The sequence below is a fragment of the Carassius auratus genome, unplaced genomic scaffold (genome assembly GCF_003368295.1).
Source record: "Carassius auratus strain Wakin unplaced genomic scaffold, ASM336829v1 scaf_tig00214282, whole genome shotgun sequence".
Lineage (NCBI taxonomy): Eukaryota > Metazoa > Chordata > Actinopteri > Cypriniformes > Cyprinidae > Carassius > Carassius auratus.
In genome coordinates this window covers 1277641-1301636 of record NW_020527593.1, presented here as the reverse complement: position 1 = coordinate 1301636, position 23996 = coordinate 1277641, and the positions used below count along the sequence as shown (strand labels likewise).

General features: G+C 38.0%; 1 protein-coding gene across 2 annotated transcripts in view; it reads right to left on the bottom strand.

The window, feature by feature from the left end:
* The window catches only part of LOC113091751 (PHD finger protein 14-like), an 84218-nt gene that overhangs the window by 43089 nt on the left and 17133 nt on the right, over positions 1 to 23996 (bottom strand). Inside the window, exons 7-17 of one of the 2 annotated variants that reach the window (XM_026257381.1) lie at positions 23055 to 23192; positions 19572 to 19718; positions 19202 to 19472; positions 18063 to 18169; positions 14351 to 14446; positions 8264 to 8370; positions 7942 to 8073; positions 6781 to 6943; positions 2123 to 2179; positions 1814 to 1935; positions 245 to 1140 (exon numbers count right to left, since the gene is read on the bottom strand). In XM_026257381.1, the coding sequence (XP_026113166.1) occupies positions 1134 to 1140; positions 1814 to 1935; positions 2123 to 2179; positions 6781 to 6943; positions 7942 to 8073; positions 8264 to 8370; positions 14351 to 14446; positions 18063 to 18169; positions 19202 to 19472; positions 19572 to 19718; positions 23055 to 23192 (1347 nt within the window). In that variant the 3' untranslated portion in view covers positions 245 to 1133. Of the gene's footprint in view, positions 1 to 244; positions 1141 to 1813; positions 1936 to 2122; positions 2180 to 6780; positions 6944 to 7941; positions 8074 to 8263; positions 8371 to 14350; positions 14447 to 18062; positions 18170 to 19201; positions 19473 to 19571; positions 19719 to 23054; positions 23193 to 23996 lie in introns of those variants that run through there. The other variant, XM_026257380.1, reaches the window with a different exon arrangement.

Genomic DNA, 23996 nt, shown 5'->3' with positions numbered 1-23996 from the left:
AAAAAGTTTCATGACAATTTGTATACATTATTTCTTCCAATTGACATTAACATAAGGCAAAAATAATAATTATTTAAATTGTAAAACATCCATATATCAAAAAGTAAATAAAGGTACAGTAATAAAGTAAAAACTATTGCATTGCATATTGTATAAAAAAAGTAAGTAAAATAAATATAATAAAATGCAGAGATGGAAAACCTGCTTAAATATCATAAAATTAATGTCAAAATATAAAAAAAAAATTTTTGAAATATACATGGATATGTTTTTGTGAGATTCACCCCATATCAGTAATATGGTACAAAGGGAATAACTATAAGTTTAAGTATGCATATTATCATATTGAGCTATATTACGCTACCACAACTAGTAAAAAATGTAAATGCTTTAAAAAACTATTCTATTGATTCTAACTTCTATCATCAAATCACTTTTAACCATATAATTCACATATCACAGGCCAAATAGAGCAGAGTCAAGAAACAAAAACATTCATCATAAGAAGCTAGACAGAAGACACAATTAGCTTTCAGAAGCACATCTGACCCAATAAACACAGCTGATCGAACGAGGGGTGCACGGTTTTAGAGCCAATGGAAAAGCGAGAGCAAAAAAAGAGTCCAGGAGGCACAAAGAGGGCCAGATGACAGCAAAACCCTTACAAAGATGGTGAAACAGCCCGGAATCTGGCTTTATCCACAGAGCAAAAGGCCCAAAACCAGCATCACGCTTCGTGTATTCCACAAATAACAACCCTATGGATGAGTATGTGGCTCCAAACTGGCTAACTGAGTATTCTGTCCATATAAAGTCCTTTTATAGTGTCCAATGAGGGTTGATGTCTCCCTCCCAGTGCAAACTGATTCAATTTCATGTTAGTCCACATATGATAGTCTTTTCGTTCTTTCAGAAAATGTTCGCTGGACCGTCGTTTAACCATGATCAAGTCCATGGCACGGTCCGCTTTGGGCAGAAGGGACGGTCGAAGGTGACGGTCGGAGGCGGCCATCTGCGACTCCTCCCTGACCCCAACGCCGCTCTTCAAACGAGTTAATTTCCCTCTCTCTCTCTCTCTCTCCCTGTCTCTCTCTCATCTGTCCTTTTCTAGGGAAGGAGGTGGTGCCCGGCTCTCACAACCTGTTCAAGGCAAAGATAGAAAGAGTCAGGGCAACACACCCCACACCACATCTGAGGCCAAACGGCAGCGAACCCAAACAAGCCGCTTTGCATGACGGTACAAAACATTGCACATCTCCTACTTTGCATTGTAAAAGCATTTGAAGCACTTTTGACAGGCCACTTTCCAATTACCCCGAAACAGCTTTATGTCAAATCGTGATGTGACGGAAGTGGCGACTGTTTGGCATGTCTATTATGAGAGCGTCAATTAAAAGTCTCTTAGTCATGCTTGCATATTTTTTTTTGGCAAAACATAACAAGGTTGCGGCATTAAAAAAGCATGACGAGGAGGTGTTGAAAAGACAGGATAATTGATCTGGATCTGACGGTTACGTTAAAATAATCCTGTTCGGAGGAACCGCAACCTCATACCGGAGGCCAAGTGGTGACAGTAAATCAGACAGCTCATTACTGCCAAACCAAGTGAGCAAATACATGCGGCAGCCAAATAGAGAAGGCCCTGTGGAGCCAGCGCTACCTCCCACATACACATGCATGGCAGAGTCTTTATAATGAAGCCTGAACTTTAATCACGAGGTGAATATATCCCCCACCACCCCACCCCAGCCAGATCAAATACTCTTGCGTGCGCAGATGCTTCAGAATCCTGCATCGCACAAGCTTTACCCACCTCACTAGGTTTTCATTGTCACCAGGGCCCTTGCAAGTGGTGCACTCGGTCCGCGTGTCATCAGCTTTGGGCTTTTTCTGCAGAGTCGACTGCCTCTGTCTGCGCTCCCGCGGTGACGGTTCCTATGGAAACGCAAGCTATTAGAGACGACCGCCGTGTGTGTGTGTGTGTTTGAATGAAGCTGGAGAGTGGAGAGGGCTGAGATTGCTGTGTAAACATACACAAGCTGTCTTCTTTCATCACGCTCTCTAAATATTAGAGGTAGATGAAGGAGATGAAGGAGTGCAGGGCGAGGAAGTGAAAGCTCACCTCGATCTTCTCCTCTTCGCAGATGGACATTCTCTTCCTCTTCTGGCCTCTGGTTCTCTGGTCAAAGGGAAAATAGAACTTGGTCATAATACAGCACACTGAACAACGCAGTCAGATTATTGTATTTAAGATGGTTTTTTAATTCTGAAGAATTCTTCTGATCGGAATTTGAATTGGGTATTTAAAATAATTTAAAATAATCAATTCAAATGGATTTTCACTTAAAAATCGACTGAGAAACAAGTCAGTTGTTTTTTTTACTTTACTTAACATCGTTTCCTATTATTGTTTCCATTATTTTTGGAAATTCATTGCCATTAAAAAAAATAATAATAATAATTATCCGCCATTTTAGAATGTCAGTAAAATCTTATACATAATGTTTAAATTAAGATTTATAAGACAATCTACAAATGTCTAGCTGGTCAGTAATATAATAAGGAGATCTTACGTAATGGTTATGCAAGTTATTTTCCACAAGAAAAATAAAATGACAGGCGTAACTGTGCAGTGCCATGTGATACGAGCTTGCATGAACTATTTAGTTCTTTTGTGCTGCCTCGTGCCAATAATAATGATGCAGAACAGGTTCATTAAATGAGGAAACTGCAGGGGTTCATTAGCTGACAAAAAAATATATAAATAAATAAATAAATAAATAAATAAATAATACAACATTAATGTAAAGGAAGGGACTGCATTATCAATCAAAATAACAGTGGCTAAAAAATCTGAAATAACAGTGTTTGAAATATCTTATCAAATCGTAAAAATCTAATCAAAAGCTGCAATTTAAATAAGTATGTAGTCTGTTGCATTATGGGTTTTTATCAATATTACAAATTCTAACACACTTTTATAGTAGGGAAGAAGGCATATCCAGACGTAGGTCAAAGTAAAATAACTGATAAGCTGATATAATGAATTATAAATGTTTCCAAAAGTCCTTAACTTTGCGCTTCAGGGCTTCATTACAAGAAAAAAAAAAAAAAAAAAGTATGAAAGTAAAATGAAATCTGAAAAGCTGCTGAGTTGGATTGCGATGTGATGTTGTTCAAGCCATGTGGCAGTAAGCTGAACAGAACAAAGTTCGCTCTCCTCGAGTAAACAGCTCCCGCAGAGCAGCTGGTGACTTGCGGCTCACTGTAGCAGCTACAGATGTCAAACAGTGGTGCTCCTCTCTAATCCAAATCTCTCATTCATTCCGGCTCTCCCTTGTGTGTCATAGAGGGATTCAATCCCTTTGTTTAGAGCCCAGACCGGAGCCCCAACCCATTCCCCTCTCTATCCAGATATAAGGCCATTCCGCAATTGGGTCAATCCTGGCTCTTAAATTGGATTTTTGTGTGTGCCATGATCCAAAATTGAGTATCCAAACTCATTCTCCACCGAGTCCTCTCCTGTTCACTTAGAGACATTTTTTGTACAGTTTTTCGTGTCTACCATCGGCAGATCAACTCTTCATCTCCATCAGTGGCTGATAAACACAAGAAAAAAAAACAACAGCAGCGTTGCACGAGTCGAATCAAACGTCTCCACCTTGATACGAACAGGCACATGAGTGTGCCAAGCTGGGTCTTTTTAAAAAGAAAAGAAAAAAAAAACGACAACATATTTAAACAGATTGTGAAAACAATTCCATCTGTCGCCTTTGGCTTGCCACCACACAGCAGATGGAACACTTATCATTATAAATGCTAACTGCTTCCACACTGCCAACTGGCACTTAAATGCCACTGCCACTTCTCCCTCGATGGTGGCACCAAACAAAGGCACTCATTTATTTCATTATTCCTTTATTATGGCAGACTTGATTAAGGTAATCTATTAAAGGATAGATCAGTGGTCCTCCACACAGAGATCCTCCATGTAACGGTAAAGAACTGTAAACGTTGTGAAGGACTGACGTAAACAGTAATCTACACTTGGAGAAGGACAGTCAAGACGACTCTGCTTTTTAAAAAAACCCTGCTTTTTAATTAAGGATCTTGCAATGTTGCATCTTTAAAAACACTGAATCAGTTCCCACATGATTGGAAAAACTATTGGTGCATACATAGGGAGAGTAACAGAGTAGCCTACTGCGGTAAGTCAAAAAGGACTAATGGCTTAAAATCCAGGATATGCAAGTAAATTATAAGGTGATTCATCAGACAAAAAATAGTTTGCTACAAAAAACAAAAACCTATAGGACTAGTTGGCCTAAAGAGCACAGAGGCAAAAGATGAAAACATACAAATAATAAAAAGTAAAATAAAATAAATTCTGATTGCTTAGAAAAGTAATAGTACACCTCTCTTTTAAGTACACCAAAACTTGAAGTATCATGCATGACTGTATCACCAATGGTGAGTTATGCATCAATAGTTTAATACTTACAAAAAAAAGATTTCCAATGCCCTCAGTCTTGCCAATGACAGAGTCTAGAAAAAATCTCAGTGTGTGTCATTCATGAGAGCCATTTCAGTTGTGCAGGAGGGCCGGTATTCAGCGGCCGCAGAAAAGTGCGGCACATTAGTGAAGCCGAACACCACTGGCTTCTGAACAGAGGGATGGCGGGGGGTCGATTAGCTGGCCGTGATAAATCAGAACAAAGCTTTACAAGGGCTTGCCACCGCCACATCGGCTGGTTAAGGGCATTAAAAATGCAAAGCAGAGCTCCTTCAGCTTTATCTGGTAGAGTTTAGCCGGAGCTACAGAAGAGAGAGAAAAATTAAAGCCTTTAAATCCAGCTGCTCTCCACTGAAGCCTTCGCCTGACTTCTGGGCACGCGTCTCATAGACTAAAGGGAAAACAAATTAACCCTTCCTGGTATACCCAAGCCCACACTCACACGTAAATACAGAAAACAAAATCTCACCCTGAAGTCATTCCTTTTACCTTTGTGTGAGCTATTTTAGCAGCCAAGGTGAGTGGCTGCAGTGCTGCAGAAGCAATCTAAACTTGTTCCTTACTTTCTAATTCGATAAAAAAAAAAAAAAAAAAAAACTGTCAGGGAAAGGTTTATTGACTAAGCTTTAAAACAAAAGGATGAAAAAGACTAAATGAAGGAGGCCAGGAGAGCATGTCTTTTCTCTGATGCATATCTTTTGTCTTCCTTAAGGGAGCCGGGCTGCCGGAGTGCTATCGCAGGATCAGAGAATGCTGGACAGTGATAAGTGGAAGCCATGGAGAGCCTGAAAGACAAGCCCTATCTCAAGTCTGAGAAGACACACACACACCTACCCTCACACTTCAATGTGGCACTCTGCCTCAACAGCTAGAGGTAGTGCATGTACAAGTCTGATCATTTAACAGACAAAATATTCACTCTGTTAACAGTGAGCTGCCTACAAAGGCAGTATTTTAAGACATCAAAGGCGAGCTAACAATAATACACACTTGGCAAAAAAGTCTATTGTCTATTATTGTGTAGCGATGTGTGAAGAACAGCTCATACAGCAGTTTTCCGTTGGTCAGTGCTACAAATATGTGAGACCAACTTGAACCCGTTGTGAAATCTGAGGGGGGGAATCTTTATCCCTCATGCAAAATTTCTGGATGCATGGAGAATTAAACATTTTTTATTTATTCTCAGATATCATTTAAAAAGTCTATACTTGCTTGTTCAGTCCAGTGTGCGTCTAAAAACTCAGACTGTTTCTATGGAAACCAGGAACTTCTAATAGCAGCTGCAATGAAGCAATGACCTTACCTATTGGCATCTGGCTCTTTTATTTATGGTGGGACTTATTCTGCCAAAATGTGTGTTACACTTCCTCCCATTGAGTGAACTTGGTAAATCTTGATACCTATACCAGTCTTTAATATCCTGCTGTCAGTTTAGCAACATGCTAATGTCTAATGTATTTGAATAATTTTAAGGCAAGCAAGACATAACACAGTAAAGTGTTAAAGAGTGTTCCAAATCATTCCCTTCTGAGGCTGAGCTATCTTCCATAGGACCTGCCTTTGTATGGAGTAGTCAGCAAGACATCTTAGAAACAATTCTAAATGCTAATGTTCCATTAAAACTGAAACGCTAGGGAGCAGTTCCAGTGTTTTTTTTTTTTTTACTGATGGCTTAATTACGGCTGTAGCAGTTTCAAGGTGATTTTATTAAGTAATTAAAGATGATAAAGTGTTTCGGTTGTCCATTTCAAAGTAATCAATAATGCTAGCTTTTGTGACCTTCACCGATAACCTCTGCAAAAGCTCAAGAGACTAAAGAACAAGTCAAATATCTACTTTAAGTGATATGAGGAGCAAAGAATCCATTTCAAATCAGTGAATGAAAGTTTCACCTAAGACAAAAACTAGAGTTAAACCACCAATCAGAGAAAGCTAGACGAAACTTAAAATGCACTAGTAGACTGAGTCCCTTGAACCAAATAATTCCCATTTTCCAACAACATTTTCCAAAAGAGTTGTAGGTTTCTCTCAGCCATGTTTTCACTGACTTAAGAGCTGAACGAACACATAACTGATTATGTGATGCACTAGTGGTTCTTGGTTAGAAAACTACCTTTATCATTAGTAGAAATCTGTGAAACGCAGCAGAATTGACACCAGCGCTGACTTTGTGTTGGTGGAAAAGGGGTATTAGGAGCCTTCTTTCAAGTATTTTTGAAGTTTTCAAGTTTGTCATTAGTGAACCATTATGATACACTCATACTCACAGTCCCTCTCACTTGAAGCTTCTTGGGCTCTGGGCTCATTTCTTGAGGGATAAATTTGATTGGCCCCTTGATCTGCCTCCTGGACCTTTTGGTTCCATCTGGTAACGTCTCCATGGCGAAGTCAGCCTCATCACTGCTGGCCTGGTCGCACTCAGAGCACTGCCTGGGAAAGGAAGCGTAAAAGAGAGATAAAGACAAAGGAGTCAGGAATTACTTTGCCTTCATTTGACCTTATTGATTTGTCAATATGGAGAAATCTTTGGGATGAGAGAGTGGCTTTTATCGGAAGCAGATGTGTCGTATTCAATGTGCAGTATTACCGACTCAGGGGCAGGCAGTTGCCAGTAATTAGGTGTGTTTTGGGCCCCTCCCCCGACAATTTTATCTTTCAAATGCTTTCTAATTTCCATCCAGCACTTTCTTATTCATGGATTTAATGAATTAATTGAATCAGCAGTGAAAGCATTGGGCTCAGTGTGACAAATAAACAAAACACAAACGCTCACCACGCGCAACCGTGAAGCTCCACATACATTTTCAAAGTGACAGTTAGTATTACCTTATGAAAGTGAACATGAAGCACTGCAAGTGGAATACTGCACTTAGCATTTGAAACAGCATCTATATTTTGCTATAGATACTTAAAAAAAATAGAGCTGTGAACTTGTTAATTTAGTAATTAATTATAACACAAAATGTGATACAATTCCTGCAATTAATCATGCTCCCTGACCCACATATAAATCTGATTTATTTATTAGCATGCAATTGGATAAAATTTTTTGCTACACTAAAAGCTCATAAAAAAAAAAAAAAAGAATTGCTTATAAATCGTTTAGTTGTTTCATCATGAGCAGGGATTCCTAAAATTGGGTGAGATGAAGATTTGAAGCTAATATTTCAACAATTGATATTTTAGTAATTTGATTTCTGATGTTGGTTTGTGTTTTCTAATGACAAGCAAGTAAATAATTCAATATTTTCTAAATATTTTTTACAAATGAGTCTTTAATTTTCGTGTTTTTATTAACTTAGTTTAAGTGTTACCTTTTTACAATTATAAGCTGGTCATGAATATTAGCAACCCTGCTCAAGAAATGTCAGCACTTCCAGAAGTTAGTTTGACCACATTTTAATTCCATCTGCCATTCGTGATCTCACCAGTAGCTGTTTTTGGTCTTCTTCGGCATGCGTGTGAGAGGCGGGTCCAGACAGCCCAGGTGGTAATGCAGCTTACAGGTGTCACACAGCAATAAAAGATGCTGGTCTTGGTTTTTCTTACAGATCCCACAGCTGCACAGAACACAACATTGTTTCTTATTTACAGTACACAACCACATTTACAAATTTTTTTATTAATTTTTAAGGAAAGGTATCTTTTTGCACATTTTTCTCTCTTTCAGTGAATCATTTATGAACTCTAGGCCATGTCATGACTGATGCCGGGCACAGTGCTGGCACCCTTTAACGGCTGCAAGCTAACCTGTAGAGCATAGCTGGGAGGTTTGATGCCTTCCCTGGAGAACCTCCCTCTTTCTTGCTCGGCTTTCTCTCTTTGGGAGCTTTCAGAACAGCAGGAGAGTTCAGTTTCTGTAAATAAAGCAGAGCACTGAAATTCACTACATCTGAAAATTATTTATTAACAAACAAAAAGCATAATATTAAACTAGACCTTCTTTTTTTTTTTTCAGGGCAGTGCTATACAGTTGATGTGATCTTGGAATGCAAATGGAGATACCCCTCGAAAAAAGATTAAATTAAGAGAAACAAAAAAGTGCTCAGAGCAAGAACAACATTTTCGATTTACATCATTACTGTTCAATCAAAAATATTTTGTCCCCTAAGCATTTTGAAAATGTTTGCTTGTTTATTATATATATATATATATATATATATATATATATATATATATATATATATATATATATATATATATATATATATGTCAATGTTGTGTGAAGGATTTTCTGTCTTCCCCTCTACAGGTGCATTTAAAAAAAAATTTGAATATTATGGAAAAGTTTTTTTTATTCTTGTAATTGAAAAAAAAATGTATTATATATATATATATATATATATATATATATATATATATATATATATATATATATATATTCTTATATTCTAGATTCATTGCACACAAACTGAAATATTTCAAGAGTTTTTTTTTTATTATTATTATTTTTATTTTTTTATTCTGATGGTTATGACTTACAGCTTAGGAAAATAAAAATTTAAGTATGTCAAAAAAATTTAATATTTTCTTAAAGATAAATGAAAAAAAAAAGATTTAAAAAACAGAAAAGTTTAAGATCTCTTAAGCAGGTTTTATTATGCACTCAATACTTGGTTGTGGCTCCTTTTGCACAAATTACTGCTTCAATGCAGCGTGGCATGGAGGCGATCAGCCTGTGGCACTGCTGAGGTGTTATTGAAGCCCAGGTTGCTTTGATAGTGGCCTTCAGCTTCTCTGTATCGTTTGTCAGATGTTACTAATCTTCCTCTTCACAATACTTCATAAATTATCTGTGAGGTTCAAGTCAGGCATGTTGGATGGCCAATCAAGCACAGTTATATCATGGTCAGCAAACCACTGGGAAGTGGTTTTGGCACTGTGGGCAGGTGCTAAAGTTCTGCTGCAAAATGAAATCAGCATCTCCATAAAGCTTGTCAGCAGATGGAAGCATAAAGTGCTCCAAAATCTCCTGGTAGATGGCTGCATTGACGTTGGACTTGATAAAACACAATGGACCAACACCAGCAGAAGTCACAGCACCCAAATCATCACTGACTTTGGAAACTTCACACTGGACTTCATGCAGCTTGGATTCTGTGCCTCTCCGTCTTCATCCAGACTCCAGACCCCAGGTGAAATGCCTCTGACGTTTTTTTTTTTTTTTTTGTAGTTTGGTTCTAGGAATGTGACAGGTGTAGCCCTTTTCCTGAAGATGTCTGAGTGTGGTGACTCATGATGTGCTGACTCCAGCTTCAGTCCAGTTCTTGTGAAGCTCTCCCAAGTTCTTGAATCAGCTTTTTTCTAACAATCTTCCCAAGGCTGTGGTCATCCCTGTTGCTTGTGAACCTTTTCCTACCAGTCAACTTTCTATGAATATATTTTGATACAGCACTCTGTGATGCTCAAAATGAATCAAATTAATCAAGCTAATAGCTTTGATCATGGTTATGATGCATCACATAAAGCACCCTCACCCCTTTAATTGTGCAAATACAAGGAAAAATACACTATAAACTCAATATGATTTTTTTTTTTGGCCAAACAAAGTCACTTGACAGTTTAGCCAGTACACTGATGTTTATTTTTAGTGACAATATCACTTTGCATTTATATCTAAAGGGAAATTAAAGAAAGGGTGCGCTAGATCTTACAGACACCTAGAGGAGGTGACTGTGTGATTTTCATTTCACAAAGCAACACATTTTATGAGTTATCTATAACAGTAATATAATGTAAATAAGTTCAATTACAAGCTTCTAATAATGTTACTACTAGAGATCCTTTGATGGGTTTGGAGAGGGGATAGTGGCCAGAAAAAAAAAAAAAAAAAAAAAAGTTTTATATTTTCTGTCTATACATCTGAGCTTCATCTTTTCTATCTGGGTTAATTTGAAAAAAAAAAAAAAAAAAAAATCTAATAGGATCTGGTTGCACAGCAACACATAGCAGCTTCTCTCCAGAGGCTTTCTAATCTGAGTGAGCTCAGTTCAGTTTGCCCATGGTGACTGCACCACAGGCATTATAACAGGCAGGAGAGCTGAGCCAGGAGATGTCAGGTCTGACGTCTGGTAAGCTTTGGGTTACTGTGGACAGTCCCGCCTCTCCACACTATTTCAGTGGGAATATTTTTTGGAGTAAGGTGTTTGTCTAAGATCAAAAAAAAAAAAAAAAAAAAAAAACACCTCACAAAACAGTTGAGCAGGTGGTTGGCCATCTGCTGAGGGAGCAAGGCAGACTTTGCAGTCTTGCAGAGATTGTGAAGAATCCCAATGGTACTGTGAGAGGGGTCGAGAGGGGTTTGATATCATTGTTAAAGCAACTAAAGGACATAAAAGTATAAAATCTTTGCAAAAAAAATGAAATAAAACTAAGATACAGATTGTGTTGCTCATACAAGAGAAAATTGTCCAATTAGGCATCATACCATCAGCAAAAACAACATTAATTTTCTGTAATTTAATGCTGTAAGGTAACAACAAAAGGTATAGTATTATTAAAATTTAGAAGATAATTTTATGACAACAAATTACTTGCTGCATACAAGTTTGCAACAGTCATAAGATCCTTCTGCTACAAAAGACGTTCTCATACCCTTTTCAAAGTGCACTAGTGAGAGTCCTCCCTCATCCAGGGTGGCACGAGAGACAAGACCCTCTCCTGAGATCATCAATAATATGAGGGTTATGTGCAGACGCCAATGACTGATAGGGAACGAAAATGTAGTAGATAGATGACACAAAGGAGCAGGGCTCCTTGACTGATGTTGCTACTTGAGCGGTGCGGGTTTTCTAATTATGTGATTTATGACCATCATTGCAGATTCAATGGCTCACTCTTTTCCAGACCACTCGGCTCTCCTCGCCTCCTTCTACCTTCTCGCTCTATTATTGCGGCATTTATCTGCCAAGAGGACATTTTAAGAGATCCTTTTAATTAACCATCTTACACACTCTCTAAGCCGGGTAACTGGTTATTCAGTGCAAATTAAGTTTTAAACAAGTGTGCATGGGTGCATACAAATGGGCGCCTTTTAAATGACGCTATCTCAAAAGTGAGATAACGATGAAAGCGGCAGTTCAGATTGTTGCGGTTTTAGGTTATCACAAGGAATTGTGGAGTCTCCTCTTTATTCCAGGCAGGCATCTCATCAAATTCACTCTTCCTGGGTGTAACATATTGATTAAAAAGGTGACAAAACACAGATGACTGGCGTACCTCCTCAGTGACAAGCTCTCACTCTGAAGCCATGCTGTAAGTGTGTGTCTCTGGCCTTTCAGCTTGGGCTTTTTACCACTACACAAATTCTACACATGCAGAATATGCATGAAATTGAGCAATGTTTCACTCCGACAAAGAGGATAAACTTTTTGACAAACTTTTTGATTGTTTTAAAACCCACAATCCTAACAATTCCTTTCACGGTTGCTGTTGCCAAAGACATTTTTTGTTTCTGCGCATATCCTGCTAAATGGTATTCTAAGAACAGACTGTTATTTAGACAAAATGAGAGATCTACAGAACATTTCAGACTTCACATTTTCCCACTCATTAAGTGACCATCACCCATGGCGATGCACTTTGGTGATGTGGTTGCCATAGTGAGCAGGGGAGAGGTTTGCAGCTTTTAGCTACAGAGTCAGGTCTGAGTGCATGGCCGATGACAGGTCAATCAGTTAGCGCAAATGAAAGAATTTCGCAAACAAGAGGCCCATTACAGTGAAGAGAATTACCTCAACGCAGTCTACCCTGTGGGGGTGCTGCCTACAATCTAGATTCCTTTCAATCACAGCTCATTACCCGGGTGCAAAAAATCCTGGGAGAAGATATTTTGCTCTCTTTCCCCTTTGAAGTCAAAAACGAATTCTGCAAACAATATGCTCCTCTCGCTAGATCCACATGACATGACTCGGTACCCAAAATGTCCAAAACACAGAGAAAACCTGTGAAAGATATCTATTAGCCAAAAAGATGTCGACTCAAATCACTTGACACTTAATTAAAGAAAGGTTAATTAGCTATAATGCACAAGCTCTCAAAACACGAGCCAGATGTACTCTGCAGACATAAATTTACAACATTAATGCCTATTAAAGGTGTCATATGATGTTGCTAAAAAGAACATTATTTTGTGTATTTGGTGTAATAAATGTTTTTGTGGTTTAAGGTTTTAAAAAACCCATTATTTTCCACAATGTACATTATTGTTTCTCCTCTATACCCCGCCTTCTGAAACACGTAGATTTTTACAAGGCTCATCGTTCTGAAAAGTGAGGTGTGCTGTGATTGTCCAGCTATCCAGTGCGCTGTGATTGGCCAAATGTTTCAAGTGTCTGATGGAAATGCTTTGCCCCTCAACATATACTGTTTTGACGTGTCCCGGTTGGGGGTTGCGGCAACCACATGTGACACTGGACCACGCCCATGAGGCCGTTTGACCGACATGTTTCGGGGCATGGAAATGTCACCATAATAATAGACAGGTGTGTAAAACTCTCAGACGTTACAGTATGTTAAAAATTCTATGCCACGAACTTTAAATATTTCACACACTTTGAAAATCCAGCATTTAGTTGATCCTGATAAGTGCTCATTGCCACCATTGTAAACACGATAGCTTTCTTTTTTTTGTGAGGGGGTTCGGCGTCTTTTTTTTGTGAGGGGGTTCGGCGTCATGGTATCTTTGTTTCTAGGCAGAACGTTAAACAATACAACACACGTCTCACGGAAATCCTGTATAATTCAACCAATAAATTGACGTCTTCAAAACTCCTGAAGTGTTTCCACTTTTTCTGTTCCATATGCATTAGACTTTCAGCCAACGGTCTATGGACGTGACGTCTGAGGCTAAGACTATGCTTTTGATGTCACAAACACAAATGATGGAGTGCACTTTGCCAATAGTTAAACTGAAAACATTAGCCAATTATTACATGTCATTTCAGAGTAGCTGCTTTCACGTTAAGAGAATACATTTTCTGAGGTGAATTTATAGGCCATTACTCCGGTCTTCAGTGCCACATGATTCTTCAGTAATCATTCAAATAAGCTGATTTGCTGCTCAAGAAACATTTTGTATTATTATAAATACTGAAAAGGTTGTGCTGCTTAATATTTTTGTTAAAATCATGTTTGTTTTTGTTTATTTTATTTTTTTAGTTTAGCATTTGAAATTTATAACAGTATAAAATAAATAAATACAATCAGTTGTACCATTGTAACTGTTTACTTCCATTTTGATCAATTTAATGTGTCGTTGCTGAAATAAATATTTAGCGTATGTAGTTTAACTAAAAAGGGGCAGGGAACAAAATCTTGTTCAAAGAGTATAAACAAAAACAAATAAATCAATCAATTTAAAAAAAAATATTGTTTTATTTATTATCCACTATAAGATATTAAAATCACTTTAAAAATGCAAATATATATATATGTAAATTAAATAGAGACAAATTCTCTGAACAACACACTATGTATGCATTTACATACAGAAGACTTAAAGTAACAAAAACAGTATCTTCAATCTAAAGGTTACTGAGAGTGTAGGAAATAGTTACAGTAAACTTAAAAAACAAAAAAAAAAGAAGAAGAAGAAACAAACCTTGATTTGCATGGGTTTGAAGTGGAATTCAGAAATATGAAAGTGTAACAAATGTGCCCATCCCAATCTAATCAGTGTGCTTGAAGGAAGCGGTTTGTATCAGGGTGGGCTGTAAGCTCACTGGAGCTGTGATAGATGAGGCGTACAGCTGGATCAAGGATGGGATGGGGTGGACAGAGACAGAATGAAGATGGAAAGGGGAGAGAAAAGATGAGGCGGTTGAAGGTAAGCCATACCTGTCCAAGGATCCCCCCCATCATGCTCCATATGGCTTGGCCCTCGGTCCTCAACTGGCCATTGACATTCTGCAGGTCCTCCAGAGACTCGCACAGCTGTGGCAGATAAAACCGCAGCAAGGCGAGAGATAAGATAAGAGAAGGACAAGTCGGGCAGCTCAGTCTATCAGCACACACACACACACACGGACGGACTAATGTGTACAAATTTAAAGGTGTACACAAATCTGAATGGCCAATACATGCATACGCTTACAGGGTGTTACAAAATTGACTGATTGATTTTAGGCAAACATCAGATGTTACACATCAAAACCCACCCATGCGAAATACAGCATTGCACTTCTTGCATCTGCATCTGTCTCTTTCACAAACACACACACATACACAGAGTTGTGCCATTTTGCCGTTTAGGGGCACTCTCAGCTCAAGAAAGTAGATAAGCGTCATGCAGGCATTTGATAAAGACGATGATGAGAGGAAACAGTGGAAGGTTATTATGGGTATGTGAAATGAAACTACAGAGAGCCGCCCCTTATCGCCACTGTCTGTGAAGATGAGGCTCCACGTGGAGCTTGAGCTAACATTTAAAACCGGCTCCTCTCTAGCACACACTCCAGATTAATACTGACAGCTCATAGGGACTAACACATTATAATGCAATTATTTATATAGTTACATATCATTCATTTTAATGGTGTTTACAAAAATTGTATTAATAACAAAGCTCAAGCCTATATGTACAGTGGCACTTTCTACAGTTCACCCAAAAATTATATGATTCTATCATTACATTTTTCTGATATTTTTAAGAAAACTGGGCTTTTTGGGCCCCATTTACTTTCATTGTAAACACACACACAAAAAAAAAAAAAATGTTTAAAATATGTTCTGTTGTGTTCCATTGGAGGTGGAAATGTTTCAGTTTCTAGTTGAATATTTAATGGCATATGCAAAAAATGTTGTAAATATTACATGGTTATGTTATAATAAAAAATAAAAAGCACAAACAACAATATATTGAGATATACTATTACTGTTGTATAAAATTACTCATATCTGTAACAGAAAATGTATTGTGGAGTCATCACCTAGCTACTGTGATAAACACCTAACACATTAGCTTGTTCTTATTGGTGACGCAAATGCACTGCAGTTATCAAAAATTCGATGTTAAAAATATCAAACCAAACAATCAAACCAACTATGTAGCATACTATGTAATTAAGGATTATTAGACATAATTTCCAAATGACTCAGGCCCTGCCTTAGACACAACTTTTGTGAATAAGCAGTCAGCTTTCCACAGATGTTGATTTTCATCGGGATCTCTTTCTGAGGCCGACGTCGTGCTAATGCATGTTGAGTGCCGTAATTAACAACACACACTCCATTAATACCGCTTAATACATGTGGTGCAGAAAGACTGGACGCCACATTAACTCCAACTTTCTCTCCTCCCTTTCATCGCTTTTTTCCTCATTGGGCCAGATGAGAAAACACCATCTACACAAATCTGCTTCACGAGATCATGTTTAAGAGGATTTAGGGTAAGAGGCAAATAAATAAAACAGCACAGAACATTAGTTGCTGTTATACCAGGGGTTTTGAACATGTAATTGTAATTTATTATTATTACTATTATATATATATATATATATTAGGGGTGTAACGGTTCACAAAATTCACGGTTCGGTTCGATACGATACACTGATGTCACGGTTCGGTTCGGTTCGGTTCGATACGTTTTAGATACAGCAAAATGTAAAAACATCTCAACTTTTCAGAATGCCGCAAGCGCACCGCGGGTCATGTGACAAGAACTAACCAATCAGCTTCATCCTTTCCCGTAACAACGTTGAGAGCTCAGCCAAGATGAAGGATCAGCTGATCATAGTTGTATATGGATTGCAATTTTGAAATAAATTTAGTAGCAGAGCTACTGCAAGCGATTTTTAAAGCTGCAAATCCATTTATCCTTCGCTGAAATTTCCGCGTCTCATGGAGAGAGCACGTCATTGTTGCTTAGCAAAGACAGACGCCTCATGAGCGCTTCTGCCCAAGCGCTTTGGAAAGGAGGAGAAAGACGCGCTTAGCGTTTTCCATGCGTTTTTAGGCACGATATGTGAACGGCCCCTAAGGCGCTCGCTCACTCAGCACGCGCTGAAGGCTCGTTGCAAAATGTCGAATGCCTTTAACAGACCAGAAATATAAGATCCTAAAATAACCAACAGGTCTGGTGTTTGGGTTGGATTCCCTGTAAGCTATAGTGTCTAAATGATGCAGGGATAGTTTGCTGCGTGCATGTTTCTCCTTTTTTTCGTCTTTTCCCAGATAGTACTGACGCATATATCCCAGATATTCCCGCTGGTGTTTTTTTTTTTTTTTTTTTATTCCCGCTGGTGTACCCTGTCATGTTGCAGATGCGACATACCGTTGTTTTTTTATCCACCACTCTCTTGCCATCACCATTATAGCTTAAAGGGAATCCAAAGTGCACCCAAACACCAGACCTGTTGGTTATTGGAGGATCTTCTCATTTCTAGTCTGTTAAACGCATTGGCTATTTTGCAACGAGCCTTCAGCGCGTACTGAGTGAGCGAGCGCCTGCTGAGTAGCCTAACATAAACATATAAGATGGTGTTTTTTTCTTCTTCGGGAGTGTCAGGGGCGTTGCCTGTTACGTTGTTTGGGTTATTGGGCTACCTTGTTGAACGCCTATCATTATATTTCTCTCTCTCTCTCTTTTTTTTTTTTTTCAAATATAATTAATTACTCCAACGAACCGTTCGGTATACATAATGCGTACCTCGTACCGAACCGAAAGCGTCGTACCGAACGGTTCAATACGAATACGCGTATCGTTACACCCCTAATATATATATATATATATATATATATATATATATATATATATATATATATATACATACATACATACATACATACATACATACATACATATATTTTTTTTTTTTTTTTTTTTTTTTTTTTAATTAGCATTTACATTTTTGTTAGTTTAATTGTTCATAGATATATTTGTATTTTTATGGTTAGTTTTTTTTGGAACTTTAGTTGGTTGGTTTGCACCATGTTTTTAAATTTCCTTTCTTCATACTCTTTCTTTTTTGCATCAGTGGAAGATCAGTGTTTTTTTTGCTTTTGTTAATTGTTCAATGTTTTTGTTTAAAAAAAAAAACTAAAATTTCAATTAAAGTTAAAATGAAAATTAAAAACAAGTGTCAAATTATTAATTCAAATTATTGATAAATACTACAATAATATACAAATAATACTAAAATGACACCGTTACCATTTCCATTTGTAACTTCACTTTCATTTTCAGTCTTCTGTAAAATTTTTAGTTAGCAAATATATTCACTTCTAGTTTTCATTATCTAATTTTTTGCTAACAAAAATAACCATGCGTTATACAAGATTCCTGCTTTTTTTTTTCTTCTCTGCAGTTGGTTTAACAAAGTAGCTTGAAAGGAGACTTTCACAGTTGAATAGTAAATAATAATTGGTATTATTTAGTAGCTGTTCAGGAGCTTTTTTTCACATGCTTCTTGGATTAATATTCCAGCATTATTTTCTGGTGTGTGTGCCTCTGCTTAAGCACCAATGGCCAAAACAAATGTGCGACTACGGACAAGAGCTATTGTACTAAACAGATGCTAGTGAGAGCCTGGAGTGTCAACAGTAGACGGACCTTGTTGTACTCCACGTGCAGTTTCTCCTGCTCACTCTCCAGCTTGTCTTTAAGGTTCTTCTGCTCCACGATATTATCCTGGATCTGAATCATCCTCATGTTCCGCTCTGAATACCAACAGACACAAACAAATCGATACTGAGATTGCTATCAGAGTACAGAAAAAAGTATATCAAAGGAAGATTGAGGGAGAAAGTACAAAAAAAAGAGCAATGTTAAGAGAAAAAGTGTGCTGATAGAGGATAAGGCCTCCTGCTGGAACCTAATGGAGTGTGTGCCCAAGGTTACTCCACACATCTGCTCTTTACATCACTCATTTGGAGGGCATGTGCCTAGCTGCAAGGCTACAGAGCGGGATGCATGTCTTGCGCTCACTGTCTGAACTGCCTGCTGTTCTGTTTCAGGCAGATTCATGTATGTTAGGGACAGTAAGTCATGTGCTACAAATCCATCAATGCTTGTTTTAGCCAAAAAAATAAAATAAAAAAACAGCAGCAAAACATATTATTATAACTGGGTAGATAAATGCTGAACCTCAAAAAATATCTCGTAGACCTGATGTGTTACCAGCGTCAAAGACACTGTGGACAGCTGACAAAATTGTGACATGTTTTTAAGTCTTGCCAAATTTAATCTTTCAAGTGATTTTAAATATTTCAAGTGCAAAAAGGAGCAAAAGAGAGCTGTGACAAATAAGAGTTCTCTTTCACATCTTTATATGCTTGAACAAACACACACACACACACAATAAACTATAACAAAATGCTCCTCTTTGCAGGTATCCTCAAACAATGTAGTTTATTTTTTTAAAGTGAAAGTCAATAGTTGAGAAAGAATCCCCATGTGTATCAGTACATTGGATGTGTGCATTAGGCCATAATGTAGCTGCTGCTGTCTGTATAATAAATGATAATCAAGCAACAAAAGACAAAGAGAAAATCACTCCGCGCTGCTGACCGAATAATGTTTGTTTAAAAAAGCATTCATCTATATAGTGAAGACTGCAGTGTTTTTACATTAGTACATTTCTGTCATATGTTTTGTGTGAACTACTTTATATTAGTTAAACTAGGTTTCGCTGTGGTACCAAAATTGGAATACAGAACTGTGAAATTTGAGTACTGTTCCAAACCACCTACCTAGGTAGTAGTTAACGAAGTCTGCCGTGAGGGCAGGCTGCTTATGTTTACGCCGTCCGTCCACGCTTGCGCTGGTATCGGATGTGTCCACAGGGAAGATGTCTGTGCTGATACCCATGAGCTCGGCTTTACGCATCAGCTTACGGATGGCTGAAGCACTAGAGGTGAGCGGCCGGGGAAGCTTCTCTCGGGGCACCCACGCCTGCGGCCGAGTGTTTCGAGACAGCTCTGCTTTCGCTCTGTACTGCTGAAGCCGCGTGGTTATTCGAGCCTAGAGGTTGGGAAAATCACAGGCATTCAAAAACTAATGATGACTGATCTTGACTGTCTGATGTATGGAAGGCAATGTCTGCCTCAGAGTAAAGCGGACCTGAGATTCAGGTGTGAGCTGCTTCTCCCTTTCCTGCAAAGACACTTTGCAGTAGGACTGCAGGGCCAGGTAATTCTTCCTTTTCCATTTCCTGTCAAAGCGGTCTGCATGCTGCTTGCAGTAGGCAAAGAATGGATCGGCAATGTCCTGTGGGTATAAGTGGATCATGACTTTAAATACAGGCATAAAGAAAAATTAGTCATGAATGACGTCATTAATAATCTCTTTTATATTATGTTTTATTAACAATATAAAATGGACGGGTCCAATTAAAATTCTGACTGGATGAAATGCATACAATACAAAGCCATTGTAAAATGGTGATAAACACAAATCTGTTTTAAGGCAGCAAGCTAATAGACTGCTTGACAAATGACACAGTATATAGAGTATATACAGAAACACAGCCTCTCAAAACTAATTGTTTTCTTACCAAGTACCCTTTGGTAAATAAAGCGATGTTACATTTTATTATATAAAACTGATGATCAGCCTGGCCTATAACATCAAGTTTAGAGCATCATATTAATGCATTTTCATAATTTATGATACCTATCAAAAGTTTGGAGTCAGATTTTTCAGGGTTTTTTTTATTATTTCGTTCCAAACCCATAAAAGCTTCATTCGTGTTCGGAACACAAATCAAGATGTTTTGGATGAAAACTGGTAGGCTTGTCCCATAGAATGTCAAATAAATAACAGTGTCAAGGTCCAGGAAAGTATGAAAAAGCATCGTCAGAATAGTCCGTAAAGATTCAAACGTAACGTTATGAAGCAATGAGAATACTTTTTTGTACACAAAGAAAACTAAAATAATGACTTTATTCAACAATGTCTCTCCAAATAAACATAGCGCCATTTTGGCAATGTGTACAAAAGGTATTCTCGTCGCTTCATAACGTTACAGTTGAATCAATGATGGCAGATGGACTATTCTGACAATGCTTTACATACTTTCCTGGACCTTGACACTGTTATTTATTGGCAGTGTATGGGACCGTCTCAAGCCTACCGGTTTTCATCCAAAATATCTTAAATTGTGTTCCGAAGACAAAAACAAAGCCTTTACGGGGTTTGGAACGACATGGGGGTAAGTGATTAATGACAAAAAATTCATTTTGGGATGGAGTATCCCTTTAATTTCGTTTTTTTGAATAAAATGTAACATAATTAGCAGACCCTCTTCAGTATGGCTGTGGATCAATTCGCTCCTGCTGAAGACCCTGCTCTAAACAAACACTGGTCAACCTGTGTGTTCGAGACTGATTGTTAATTCGGCAATTCCTCAAATAACCAATAAACAGAAAGACACCCGAAATAACAACAAACACAAGAAAAGCAGTTCTGTTGATCAAAAGACGCAGATGTCTTGCAAAGTCAGTATTATTAAAAAAATCTACTGATGTCTATCTAACGTGTCGTCTGAAAGCATGTAAAAACAAAACATTGGATGTGGTGCAATACACAGTGTTTAATCTACTTCTTAAAATTTACACAACTTGGAGGAAGGTGAGAGAAGGGCTGAAGTCCTTAAGAACAATCTCTCAGCGATTTGATTAAGGTTATTTCAAGATCTTTCCCTTCATCTTCAAATACCTCATTATTGTTAACGTGACTATTGTTGCAGGGGCTTGTGTGCTCAGACACCAGATAATTCTAATGTACATTTTGATTATAGGAGAAACGGGAGTATCTTCTGAAATACAGGTTCATGCTTTCTCACTGTTGGGATAATGATGCCAAATTCTCCAGATTTTTATAGTCCATCGGTGCCTGCGCATTCCCTGATAGCTGTGATAAATAGCCATTCACAAACGGCCTGTAAAAATTCCCCTCCCTTTAAAAGGACAAGTACATTTTGCAGAGAATGTGGGAGCTGATGCTGGGGGGCAAGACAATGACTGATGTGAGGCTGGTGGGATTTTTCCAGGAATGGAAAGGCACTGAAGTTCTGCCTTTCTCAGAAACAGCCTTCTATGGAAGGGGAGGGAACCTTAGACAATGACAGCCTATTTCAGCAGTTTCAAATCTCTGCAGCTGAGACGTTAGCAGCAAGTTTCTCTAGCTGAGCTCACATCTCCTCTTCACAAGCATAACATTCCACCCCCCTCCCTTGAGGGCAGATAGAAGCACAACCATTTTCTGTCATCCACAGAATCATTTAGGCTTAAGGTGTCTCGCTGGATGCTATCAGCCCACTCACCTGTTGATATGAGGCGCTTTGCACAGCTGACTGGATTAAGTGGATTGCAGTGAGTAGGCACTTTTCGCCAGTGTTTATCTGCGCTGAACACCACCATCATATGCTTCTCTAATATGGACTGCATATTTTAACCACGAGGCTGATCATCTGTGAGCTTGGCCTGGGCTGGGAATTTATTCAACTGGATGACCTCGTGCTCTGAGCCCTCTTTCTACGCTTACAGGTATCAGTTAGATAAACTCCAGCATTTAATAAAGATCAAACGTGCATGTGAAAAAGGTGTTGACAGAGAATCGGTATCTTCCTAAAGGTACAGTTCACCAAAAAACATACTCTCCCTCAGGCCATCTCAGATGTAGATGAGTTTGTTTCACTGGAACAGATGTGGAGAGATTTAGAATGCCATACCTTGCTCACCAGTGAATCCTCTGCAGTGAATGGGTGCCATTCGAATTAGAGAAAACAGCTGATAAAAAAGTGACATAATCCACAAGTAACCTGCACGACTCCAGTCCATCAATTAACATCTTTAGAAGCCAGAAACTGCATGTTTGTAAGAAACAATTCATTTTAGACTGTTGATTCTGGCCAAAAGGACAGTCTGTTATACATAATAATGCTTCCTCCTGTGAAAAAGTCCATCCGCTGTTGTCCTCTCACATCACTATCCATCAAGACATTTGCACAAGATGTAAATTGATGGACTGGAGTAGTGTGGATTACTTGAGGATTATTGTAATGTTTTTATCAGCTGTTCTGACTCTCATTCTAACGGCACCCATTCACTGCAGAGTATCCACTGGGGAGCAGTTGTGGTATGGCTAAAATTCTCCAAATTTTTTGAGAAACTTTCCTACCGCATACAAGTCAAATGGTACATTTTTATGACATCTTCATGATGATTTTGTTATTTTAGAGCTTGGAAAACCCAGTCTTCATCCATTTTCATAACCGTAAAAAGAAATATCCAGAATATAATAAAAAAAAAAAAAAAAAAAGCACAGTCCAATAGAATCGAACAAATGTGGGTATGAAGTAAAAAACAAAAATCAGTATTTGTGTTTAAATGGATTTGAGAAAAAAAATATACATATAATTAATAAATAAATAAATAAATACTTTTTTTTTTTTTTTTTTTTTTTGAAAATGGTGAATGAGAGCTGGAATGTTAAAAGCATGCCACTAAACATTAAGAATCTGGCATCACAACAGCGCGACTGTGGGGAAGTTGGAGAAAAACATCAAATAACTCAGATCAAAGAGGATGAGCACACACTTGCCTCTTCTGCAGCAGCTTCAGACAGCAGCCCTTCTCGTTGAGCACATGTAACGTGGAAGAACGAGCGGCACATTCCAGCATCACAGCTGATGCAAACACCTGTGCGAGCAAAGCGTGCATCCTCGCACAAACTGCACTCCTGTAAACCATTAACAGGCTATTGTGACAACAGCAAATGACAGAAAACTTAAGTACTAAGAAAAAAATGACGGAAAACTTTTGAGCATTTGTTGACTTCACATATTATTACTTTCCTACTAGAGATTGGGGATTATTTCTATTTTTACAGTCAAGAAAGAAAGGTAAACTGAAAGCTGATTGTGTAACAAGGCTTGGATATGGAACAAATATCTTTAACCACCTTTATAACAATCCCACATTCATTTACTGTATAGTTCTATGTTAAAGATAAGGTGGACACTGAGTCTCTAAAAGCCCATTTGACTTTCTCCAATTACGGAGTTCAAAATTAAAATAATAATAGGCTTTCTCTAGGAGTAATTTCTTTTCACATGTACAGCACAAACCATTAAAGAAAGCCTTTCAGGTGCTTCTAAAGCAATTTGCTTCCCAGTAAAAGGAACCTCTTCTGACTTACTGACACATAAAATAATGTCAGATAGAGTAAATGTCAAAATGTCTACAGTCGACAGAAATTCTTGGGAGGGAAGTGAAAGACGCCCTTTGCTCAAAGAAGGAAGTCAGCACTTCACATTTTTTATCAGGAATTTATTTAGTTTTTAAAATAGTGTCAAAAAAAAAGTTTTTTTTTAAGCAATTTAAATTTGTTTGAATAATATCTAGGATGCATGAATTAATCCGTGATTTTATTGATTGTTTTCATTTCATGTTCATTTCTGTTTTCTTAATAAAAATGTGTACATATTATACAGTGAAACCTACACTACCATACAAATACACTACCAGTGAAGTTTCTTATTTA